Source organism: Branchiostoma lanceolatum, chromosome 1 (genome assembly GCF_035083965.1).
Source record: "Branchiostoma lanceolatum isolate klBraLanc5 chromosome 1, klBraLanc5.hap2, whole genome shotgun sequence".
Lineage (NCBI taxonomy): Eukaryota > Metazoa > Chordata > Leptocardii > Amphioxiformes > Branchiostomatidae > Branchiostoma > Branchiostoma lanceolatum.
In genome coordinates this window covers 22,550,066-22,562,519 of record NC_089722.1, presented here as the reverse complement: position 1 = coordinate 22,562,519, position 12,454 = coordinate 22,550,066, and the positions used below count along the sequence as shown (strand labels likewise).

General features: G+C 41.8%; 1 protein-coding gene across 19 annotated transcripts in view; it reads right to left on the bottom strand.

Annotated features, from left to right (window-relative positions):
• Positions 1-12,454, bottom strand: part of LOC136441901 (autism susceptibility gene 2 protein homolog) — a 227,259-nt gene that overhangs the window by 22,399 nt on the left and 192,406 nt on the right. For all 19 annotated transcript variants that reach the window (XM_066438456.1, XM_066438480.1, XM_066438472.1 and 16 more), the window contains one exon: positions 10,145-10,202. In XM_066438456.1, the coding sequence (XP_066294553.1) occupies positions 10,145-10,202 (58 nt within the window). The remainder of the gene's footprint in view (positions 1-10,144; positions 10,203-12,454) is intronic.

Here is a 12,454-nt window from a genome sequence, read left to right as displayed (position 1 = left end):
CCAATTTGTTCCGACTAATTGACTGCTGAGCTGACTGAAAGAAAACAGCACAAGCTCAACTGTCACACAAATTGCAAATGTTGTCATACTGACAACTTCAACACAACCTCGTTTACAAATAAGCTTTTAATTTATAAGGGCTTCAAACATCAAGTTTAACTTCACTTGTGGGACAATGAAAATAATGTCATAATTCCATAAATCTTTTATCATCATCACTTTATTACAAACAGAAAATTTAGAAGAACTTGAAAGGAATCAGCAGTGAGATGGCTTGTAGAGCAGTATCTATATACATGTAATACCCTCATACTGGTATATGTCACAACAAGAGAGACATGGCTTAAATTAGACTAGCTCTGCCACAAACCAAAGTACTGATGGTTGTCTGCCCAGTTTAAGAGGTCATGGCAAGGATAAATTACACACACATGCTGAAATTAGCATGGAGGTGCGGAAAATGTGCGCTTGTGTGCGGAAAATGTCCGTCTGTGTATTCAGGGCTGCTCAGGTCAGCTCCGAAATATTTGCACTGATCCACAGCTAAGACCTCTAATCCCTCATGTGTGGGGAGACAAACCCCGAACGCACATGGGAGACCGCCCTCACAAGTCTGCCAATTCATTTCGGCAATCCCGGCTTGTGTTGGAAGGAGGAGATACCTATTCACATATTTACAACGTCTTCAGGCTCGCTTGCCAAGAGGAGTTGGGGTCGCAGGGTTTCAGATGAGACTTGTCTGTGAATATCATGTCGTGGGCATATGCTGTGTAGAACTGACAAGGAGACATATGACACATGACTCAAATTTCGGATGACAAATGACAACTACAGGAGGGTCTACATGGGGGTCCCGACAAGGCTTTAAGCTGAATTCAGAAGAACACCCTACGTATTACGCTAAAATGAAGGAGGGTAATTATGCAAAATTTGGTCGCCTCGCTACAAATTAGTCTATGTGACTAAGATTACTTTTCCAACGAATTACAGGAAATAAAAATAGGCTTCCTACGCCTTACGGAAAAGGGCATGCAGACCCTCCTACAGTACTGCTGCAAAGATGTGAACAAAACACTTTGACACAAACAGACAAACACACACAAAAAACATTCTGCATAATTCTTTTCGACACTAGTGATTAGTATTATATGCTGTGAAATACTTTCCTCCTTTCATTACAACATGGCCTAATCAGTTGGCTATAGCGCTAATACTGTCCAGTTGGTGATAAACAGATGGTCACAGACTCACAGGTAACTAACCTCTGGGGTTGACATTGGGATAGAGCAAAGCAGAAGGGAATGGAACCAGATTTAAGACCTCTTCATCCCTAAAGACACCACCATCTGCCTCTGATTTGGCAGTAATTCTTTAATCACGAACATCCATGCCAAGACACACAACCTTGTTACTCTTGACAATGAGGGAGAAATGAAAAATTCCCTAAACCTAAGCCTGAAAATCAGTACCAGCCCCAGCATTGAGTCCACCAATTGACCCCGCGACCCCGGGAGTCTGGGTGGAAATTAGTGTGAACAAATTTGGTGACCTTCCAGCCCTGTGGATGACCTTGGGTTCCTCAGTGCTATGCTCTACACAACAGGGGAGAATTTAGAAACACATTCTTCAATCCAACTGATGGTTGGATGATAGGAATAAAGCTCAGCCCCTAACACCAATAATTTGGAGAACTCAAGCCCAATGAAAAGCCTCTTCCTCAATGGCCTTTAGGAGGCTTATGCATGCATTTAGCTCACATGGATTTGGACGACTATTACCATCATCTAACCTGGAACAGATTTATAGCATTAAACCATCAAAGGGAAAGAAATGCTTTTAGATAACTGACAGGTCATGCAAAATGCCATCAAAGAGGTGAACACTCAAGTATGGGCAAGCAAGATAATCGCAAATCTGCATAATGTTATCCTGTTGCCTTGAACTTGCAATTGATTCTGCTGATGTTTGATCTCTCTGTCAAGTTCACATCTCCGCCACACACGGGTAGGAAGGGGGAAGGTATGATGCTGTCAGTCAACAGCAGATGTAAAGAAACTGCTTGCTATGTTTTCCTTTGCTCCCACCATTGAAATAACACGGATAACATATACAGGAAAAACTACCTCGAAAGTGTTACGAAACTTTCGAATTGAACACACAGACCATATACAAACCACTGTATATAAGACAATATAACTTCCTGCTAGTCCATAAGTAGTATGGTACAAAAGCTACAGACACGTTTCAACTGTGATTAACTGATTTTCAATTTCATTCAATGACTTTGACCGATTTTTTCATGCACACACTAACACACTATCATATCACTCAGGCTGACCACATGGAAACTTGTAGGTGATGCAATGAAAGAATACTGTCTTTAAGGTTTATCTTCCTGTTTGTTTGGGCTATTTCAGTATTTGTAGATGGTCTGCTTACAGGAGTGCCAGTCAAAATACCAACATGTCTCATCTACAGACCCTGTCACACAGCAGAATGTGTGCTTTCTGTTGTGTGTTTTTCTATCCTTTTTTTTCTTTTGCATATTATTTCCATATCTGAGGCTCTTCAACCTGAAGTGTAAGAGAAAGCCATTGGCTGAAATAATACAACCTGGTGAAATTACTTGCTATATTAATTTAAACATATAATCTATACTATACTAAATTATATTCTGTGCAAATGAATAAACTTGCATATCTATCAGGAAAAGAGGACTTCCTCATAACATTCTGTACTTCCATAACACTTTTAAATTATTGGCTTTTGATTTTTTTAAACTATATCCCTACAAGACACATTGCAATTTCATATTTCCCATGTAAATAACGTGGCCATCCTATTTAGTTTTCTAATTTCTGCTGCTCCTTTACTCATCGCTAACCAACTAATACTCCCCGCTAACGACTAACCAGTTGGTTAGCATAGAGTATCGGTAGCCACAGAAAACTACCTAGGATGGCACCCAGGCTACATGGCCCTGACCAGTCTCCCACTAGTCCCTGACTCATCACCCTGTACCAAATACCAGGAGGCTCTGGAACATTTGTCTATCAGTGAAAAGAACAGAATCCTCCAATTTGCAAATCCTCCTGGGGGATCAAGGCGCTCCTGGGAGTCCTTAGGATCAATGCTAATCTGATGACAGATCAATATGTAAATCCTGTATCAGCCCACATTCTTTGTACATCCACTATAGGAGAGATATCGCCACCCCGGAGGAAATGTTTGGGGCAGTGGAAGTGAGGAGATAAAGCATGAAACCTGGCAGATAAGCAGGAACAGAAGCCAGACAGACATCTGATCAGTCTTATCAGCCCCCTCAGACAGACAGCTTCTGTCAGGGCACCAAACACACACTGGCCCAGACAGACCCAGCTATCAGCACTGATAACAGAGCACATCAATCCTGCAGAGATACACTGACAGTTTTCAGTGATTAGAACTACAAACATCCCAACCAAAGTGGTCAATGTGACAAAAGCACTGACAACATGGCACATCAATCCCAAAGAGATACAGTGATGAGGGTTCTACCAACAAATGCCCCTTTCAGTGAGAACAACAGCATGTCTTCCTTTTGTCTCTTGTCTGCTTGACTTACAGGAGCTTATTACAATACATGACTCTAAGTTGTTTAGAGTATAGTAGAGTAGAGTTTGTTTACCTTTCTGAAAATGTTTCTGACTGATTGTACATGTATGAAACAGCATAGCACTGTGTGATCAAAACCAAGAGGCCCCATATGTACCTGCAAAGTGCTGATGCAAGGCAAAACACTATAGTATAGGGTCCTGATACCAAACAACACCAACAACTGGTGCCAAGCATGCAATGATTATCCAAAAGGCTCACCTGGTGGTAACACAGTGATACCAACAACTGTACCTCCCTGCAGCTCAACACATGTACACTGTCCCAAGCAAGGACTTCTGGGTGATAGAAAGGTCGGAGAGGTCAGACATCCTACTCAGAAGTATCCACACCTTCTCCATGCCACCAGCATCAAGAGGGCAACATCCCCTAGAGACTGTTTTGTTTGTTTTGACCCTACATGGTCAGGCCAGGTCACGACCTTTGAGGACCTCATTATCATGGTGATTTCCTGCCTGCTGTTTGGGCTCCTCAAACTTGAGGCTTCCTCTGGGAGGTTCTCTGATGATTACTGACTATCAAAGCAAGGACTCTCAAAATACCTCTGATACAGAAGTAACAGTCTAGTTATAGCAGATGGGACATTAGATGGATGAAACACACTTGGGGCTATGTAGTGCTATATAAGAAAAAAAAGAATGTTCCCTCAATCCCTGCAACTTTTACTCTTTGCAGCTTTGCTCTGTAGAATAGGATTCCAGACATTTCAAACTTTGTCCATGGCCTTCAAAACCACTGGAGAAGGAACAGGTATTGGTGATAAACATATTTGTTGATGGAAGCTAAAAGCAGCTGTAGTAAGTATCACATAAAGTCGTGAATGTTTCCTGCCTCTACAAATCTCCACGGAACTTTCTGTGAGTGTCTGAAATTCCAATTAGGACCTTGTGAACAGGTCCGAAAACTTTGAAGTCAACAAATAAATGAAGGAAATGTGTACCAGATGTTGCTAGCTAACATTATAATGTTCAGGAGGTCAAGTTTATGCCAATTAGTGCTAATTCTTGATGGCAAAAGTTTGTGATTATCTGTCACCCTTGTGACTTATTTCCTGAGTTCTGTACCCTGGGATGGTGATTATTTTTCTAAGTAGCCCCCACAGGCAAATGGGGTTCTGTGGGCCATTTCTTGGCAATATTGTGAAATATCAAGATTCAGTAAAAATACAAGAGGAGCCAAAAATGCATGGAGCTACTCTCCAAGCAGAGGTTGAATGGGCAGATCGTCACCGTTTTATCATATGCAGTTTTATTTTTGTCGCTAGCCCATTCTAACGGGTTGAGTTAGAATGGGCTAGCGACAAAAATAAAACTGCATATGATAAAACGGTGACGATCTGCCCATTCAACCTCTGCTTGGAGAGTACATGGAGCCACACAACACAAATTGGTCTGATGGCAAGGGGCAATCCTCACAGTTTCTTTCAGCGAAAAAGAAAAGGAAGAATTTGAAATGATTTGTGATGGCTTTCTTCCTGATGCAAGAAATAAGTCGAATTGATACTTTCATTTCTTTATTTGGACATTTCTAAACATTCAGCTAAACATCCTATAAAGATATAAAACTTCACTGGAGCAGCAAAAAGTTCTAGCACTGTGATTTTACCAGTCAATATTTGTGATTTCTCATTGGCTGTTTTAACCTTCGTGGCCAAGGGAATTTTGCATACCAAGAAGGAGCAACAAATCACAGTCAGGGGCAAAACTGATTTTAACTGATGGGATGCTTTCCATTTGAACCAGCAGCCAACATAAACTATTTCAGAGCAAAACATTCTGTTCTTCGGCCTTGGAAAAGAACTTTAAGCAGGCGGCTGGCCCTTTGGTTTCCCCAGAGGGTACTGAGTAATGTCTGTTTGCTGTGGAGGGGTCAGGGGATTAACCTGTAAATCAGGCAGGGAAAAACAGCTGTTACTGGGGATAACTACAGCCATCCTATCATCACCTGTTAGCACTGGTTTCCTGGGCCAGGTATGACCATGTCTTGACAGAACTGTCTTATACAATGTAGGTACATCTTAGCCACAGTAAACAAAGCAGTACAGTTCTTATGTTTGATTTGTCTACCTGTCCCTCCGATGAAAAATTCAAAAATTCAAAGCAAATTTATCTCTTTCATTCTTCTTGTTTTAAAAGTGTAATCTTAAAGAAATGTCCCATATTACAATTACGGATAACCGAGGGCAGGTTCAAAGCATGGGGTTGATCCTTTGATAATGCACTTAATCCATAACACCAGCTCCAGATGGGAGGATGGTTTGGACAGAAGCCTGAAGCTTAACCCCGCACCTCTTGGGGGAATAAATATCTCCTGGTTGCCATGGAGACGGGACTGAGTGTGCCTCTGAAGTAGCTACATGGAGATTAAAGATAACACACATGCAGGTGGGTGGGCTGGCAGAACCTACTGATTACCTATTTCACAGTTACACTGCAACATCTTGAAAATTCCCCCTACAATACTCATAGGAAATGGGGTATTTCAAAAAGGCGGAAGGGATTCAACATGTGTCCTATTTGTCATACCTAAGAGGCAGAGAGTCTTGAGAAAGGAACAACTGCCTTGAGGTGTGAAATTTAAGAGATGAACCTCAGGCTGAAAAAGAAAGTTCCCAGGAATGTTTTTAAGTCCGTCCTAAGTTTGATACGGTCATTTGACACAGTCAACCTTGTGAAGGAAGTGATGGATCCAGAATTTTAAGGCCAAGTTCAAAGTCATCTCACTAATCTAAGCATTCTTAAAAACAATAAAGTTCTTTACCTGGTGTGGATAATGCTGTCTACTCCTTTCAATAAGACGCCCACCCATGTACCACACAGACTACTTTCTGAACAATGGCACAAGCTACAGACCTTTCCCTTCCTCTACAACCACTCTCCCTGTCAGCCTCTGAAGCACACGTCTGGGCATATTTGGCAATGACACTTCCAGACACCTGGGAAACTTCAGTTTATGGAGAACCAGGAAAGCTGCAAAGTTGTTAGACATCAGGCAGAATACCACCCACATTACCAGGGCTGTTTCTCTTTATTCTAATAACTTTTCAAGTCATCGACGTTTCTGGCAAAGGCTCAAGCTGGGAAGTTCATTGACAAGGCTATAATCTTCTGACCAGAAAATGTCATTGTCCTCAGTTCTAATTAAGAGACTAGCACAGTGGATTAAGGAAGTGTCATGTGTGACGTATTTAGCAGGAAACGAGGCCTTGCAGGCAACTTGTTTGAAAGGAAATGCCAGGGTCTGGGGTGCAAGTGTTGGGACCAGCGGTCGGAAATACCTTTCCACTACTGGCTTGGTATCAGTGCATACATAGTGAGGAATTTTAATAGTGACTGCCAGTGGGATTATCCCTGCGACCTATTGACCCGATTGTTCCTGCTCTGAGATTTTTCATCTCAAGGCTAAGTTTAGAGTTACAGTCCCTTTTGGCATCAGCCAGGAAGAAATCAGTTTCGTACCTTTCAGCATAAGGCTTAGACAAATGATTCCTTATCTACTGTATGACACAAGACCTTGATATGAAGTGAATCTGCCACAAATACTCAACTAATCCCAAGGAAACACATTCAAGCTCTTACCATATTACAACAGAAATATGGGATCATTTGGTAAGACTACTAAGAGTCTGAGTGGACTGAACATGAGGAAAACGTAGAGCAGAACCCTCTCCAAGGAGCCGCCCTCTGTTGTTTCTGGGCCTGTCAGTTCCCAGGAAATGTTGCCTTCGCCCTTGTTGCTATAACCCCGACCCTGAGGCCTGAAGAAAACAACTGTTCGGCACACAAGGGACGTCCGCCCTGCACATGTGTGTAACATATTGGAACGTGCTGAAATTTGACCAAAGTGTCAGACAGAAAACTGCCCGGTCCTGTATCACAAAAGAGGAACACATGCAACACTGCACCACGACTCAACGTGCCAAACACCCCCCTCCCTCCCTTGCTTGCACACCGAGTTCGACGTTCCCACGTAATTGCTTGACTTACAAAGTGCAAGACCTTGCCGTGTTGAAACTGGAGACTATTCCAAGTCAACCAAGTAATGAGCTTGAAAAGGCAATGAGAGAGTTGTTGCACACATTGCCATGAACTTGGCCTTCCAGAGGGCGAGGGAATTGGAAGCTGGTCATGTGGAGCCCAGATAAGGCCAGGAGAAGGTTTAGGTGATAACCAGGCACTCCTGTGGTGAAAGAACCCACAGATATGAAGCTTAATTGGCTGGAACTTGTTGACAGGAAAAAATCCAGGTGTCTTGAAATTCTTAGCCAGGATTCCTTAAGAAAGTGACTCGCAAAGTGTTACAGACCATGACAGGAAAGAAACTTGTCCTTTGGTCATACTTAAGGGCCAATCACCCTTCTATTGAAGGATACAAGTTAGACACAGTCAAAACATATTAACATGTGAAATATCCTGCTTATGATTGATTAGCCATAAAATATTTCCAAGAATATAGGACAGCCTAGTGCATACTAAACGCAAACAGTTCAATTTGAAAAACAACATAAATTTACCTTTCAGCTGATCCACAAAGTTACTATGCATTCTGTTCATATCCAACTCATCTCCACCAAACAAGACAAGAAAGAGAAAGACCAACTCTGCTGACTGCCCTGATTCTTGTTGAAGCATCCATAAGTCACTGTGAAATTTAATATAACCTGGCTGTTAACTTTATGGGCCAAGCATGCCTTTATGATACATGTGGGCACAATTTGCCTGCCGGCTGAACTACTGACCCTTCCCTATGTCTACATGTAAGAAAAGGTCATTTTCCCCCACAGACCAGTAACATTACGCTCACACCTAAAGTCAACCCCCAGGTCAGCTCCAACTGTTCTTGTAATCTGAATAATCTCCCCCGAATGGACAATATGGCAGCTTTACAACTAGTTTAGGGCATCTGTTAAGGGAAAGTACGTTAAATTAGACACTGCTAACTTTATTAGGCGAGTGGGAAAAGATTGTAGGAATCCTTAGGGTTAGCCGTGAAGATAGAACAATGTTTCATGCAATTTATTTAGCGTTCATTTTTTACTGTTTGAAAAAACGTGCTGCTTATAGTATCATGAGAATATAGGAATTGGTTTAAAGTATTCCAAAAGTGTTCTTTCGAATGTCCAGTCCAAACTTTGCCAGGTGGTTAGAGAGCACACACACGATTGCACCGCCAACCTTCCCGCGACTATTACGCAGAGTTCAACATTTTTTAAACTATCTCCTATCAGAAGAACGGATCTCGAACCTTTATGGTGACATTTCAGGAGTAATGGCCGCCACGCTATGGGGTGATCTCTATAAAACTTGATGTACTCTCCAAAGATCACCTGGGAAAATTGAAAGGGGCAAGTGCCAACTTCCATCCTATGACCTTTGGCCCTTCATCCACTTTGGAACCATTACTGGCTGTTTCTTTTTTTATTAGATGGCCGTAAGTTAGAGTCGTGGAGTCATACGTTCGCCATGGGAACCACTCTCGGGTCATATCGCGGGATTTTATTGGTGTTATGATGGCCTTTCTGCCAAAACTTTCGCCACATCACTGTACAAACTGCTTTCTCATATCCCCTACCTGGCTGGCAATTCTCTGAAGATGAATTCAATCCAAGGACACTTGCTGTAAGAATCATTCAAATCTTGACGTGAATTTTGACCTTGGAAAATTCAAATCTAACATCCGTCACCCCATTAACCACTAAAATGGTGTTTCCCCCCAAACGACCCAAAATGGCGGCAATTGCATAGCACTTAGTTCTAATGGCCGCTTTTCTGCCCTTCCCCCTGACCCTGATGTTGCTATGACTACCAATCAGGCTAAGGCCTGTCTTCTGTCCAGGAAATGACTGATAATGAGACCAGTTAGGGAAATTGTTCTGCAAAATTGCTGTAGACAGCAGAGCAAACTGGTCTGTAACAAGTCCTAAGCAGTTACCATGGCTCCCAATCACACAGCCCCTTGTACAGGAAATGAGAGCAGGGCGAAGCAGTCAGGGAAATAGATTCACATCTCCATTATCCACAAATGGTCTGGACTCTCTAAATCATTACAGGGGTGGTCCATTGTTTCCTTAGGCAAGCACATCATCCTTAACCCATTAAATAAATTGTCTCCTTAACCCATTATATAAATTGTCTATCAAATACATAATATTCTGAGCAAGATATATTAGACAATCCTTGGATTATATATTCATACACTGAAGACAGCTCTACTCAAGTGCTGGAAAATTACAATTATGAAAACAAACATGCCTATTTGTACTGACAAGTTTCAATAATTATTGGACATAACATACATTTAGAGTAATCTTCTAAACTGAAGGAAGTTTGAATGTGAATCCATTGTTATCTATTGCCAACTAAAGACAGACAGTGATTCCAATCATCTATACGTATATGACAATGTATCTCACCCACAGGCAAACTACATATACATGTACATACATGTATGCAACATATACATTAACAGAAATGCAGTCTTATGAACTTACGTCTTGTTACTGGTGGGTTGACTGCTCTGAAGAGGTTTTCTGAGCCTGCGTCAGAATTCTGTAACACATGGAGAAAAAAACAAGTTAGTTATTTACAAAAATACTGTCAAATAGATAAACATAATATTCAAAAATATTTGCGATGAAAAATAAATGTCCCAATGTGTAGTTTGTTGTGTTTGTGTGTTTTCTAACAGGCAAACATATGTACTGATGAAGGCTGCATTGTGGACATCTCTCAATAGATCTCACAACAGATGCAATCACATCTATTGTGAGATATAAACAGGACTGCAATCTCCAAAATCGAAGCCAGCAAGTGTTGGGTAACAGAATTGCAGTGAGGTGCTGCAATTTTGGTAAACTTCTGATAGATGGCGCCTTTGTAACATGGATGGCACAAGGCAAAATTATTGACAGAAATCCTGGTGGAAGTCAGCAAATTTGTCAGTATCGCTCATGGCAGTCATAATGGCTCACGCTCCAGGACGTCTGGATGAGGTGAAGACTTCTGTCCAGAGTTACATCTGGTTTTGGTACCACAGACCAAAATGCCCAGACCTGACTAAAATCCATTTCATGCCAAATGGTCACACACTGAGCATGGCCATACTGTTTACTGGCAACCATCTAAAACACAGGCAGGAATTGAAAGGAAACCAGAGGCTTGGAAAAGAGACCTTCTGCAGCACTGCTGTGTGAATGATTGATCTTATACACACCCAGCACTGTGCATGCACAATGAATTTACTTGGTATTACACATGCTTTTAGCTAAGCAAGTTCATGGAAGGTCATCCGGTCAAGTACAACCACAGAGCACTGGACCACCCCTACAAACCCAATGTGACAGTCAGCTGAAGAAGAGCTAGATAATGATTTAAGCTGGAGAAAAAACTCCTACCTAACTGAAGACTCTATTAGTCTTCTCTACTCTACATGAACTTGCTGACCTGCCCATCACAAATTATAACACTAAATCCATATATTTTGTACATTGCTACATTCAACTGTCTAAAAACATTGCTCAAGAGGTAGTTGTCTTACCATAGCATTCTAGACAGGAGCCTATGTGTAACAAACAGCCTCCCTGCAGGACCCAGGGACTCCCAGGAGTCACCTTTGACCACTTCTGTCACCTGGCTAATAAATTCATACAAGTCTTATTCCAGACTGTAGAACATAAGCCACCCAGGTAGTCAAGACACACTTGCTGCGATGCACAAGAAGCAGGAAAGCAATGGAGCAGTCAGACACATGTGTAAAAGCAAGACTTCGCAATATACGCAACCTATGCTCAATTTTCTAAGGATACCGTACGTGTATTCAGTCCGAAACCAAGAACTACACTGATTTTGTCAGCCAGAGGAACCAACCACTTCAGCCCCCAAAACTGGACACCCATATACCGCCTGTCACACTGGCTATCAATAGCAGTTCTCAAAGCCAGTTAAAGCCCTGTCCAAAGCTAGAGGATCTGGGTGGATGGTAAGGGATTTACCGACATTCACAGAACAGGCTGGAGGCATTAGAACTGACACTGCATGAAAGCCTGCTTGGCAAGGAATAAAAGCCCTCATGCCCTAGTATGTGGTGTATAGCTTATGGGGCTTTGAAGCCCATATCCCCTACAGCAGTGGCTGCTATTTATTCAGAAAATATGCAGGCTGAAACTGGAAGAAACCAAAGGCGGATTTGAGCAGGGTGTCAGCGGGCATCAGCCTTTCATGGTGGCCAGGGGCTGACTTCAGACATGTGGAACCTATCAGTGATCTTAGGCAAGGCCAAGGGTCTACCAGAGATGTCAAGGAGAAAATAACAAATATGATATTGTTGAAATGCCCTTTTTGTCTTCAAAGATAGAACAGGATAATTCATTTTCCATAACAAGCATGTCCAGACAAGGTATCAATAAGCCCCCATGTCACTCAATTTCAAAGAATGTTTTTTACTCTTTCAAAGTTTCATATTTAAATGTGACATTTGCGGTCTTTCATATTCCAATCTTCGAAAGATTTGTTCAAAAGCTCCCTGTCAACTTCAATATGTTCAGCATAGAAAAGGAGACACACCCACCACAGAGCCAATTCACGAATCTTTTGAATGAACATATTTTCCTTGCTCTTGTGAAATCTCAGAAAACGACATTGTCATTCAATTATCACACAGGTAAAAGCTGTAAAAATCTGAAACTTTTGAACAGAGAATTTTCATTTTGCAGCATATTTCAGCAAACGATGTATGGTACCAAGGAAAGGAAAAGGTTCAAGTATAACCAGCAAATACAGCTCACATGATCGACAACAACAGA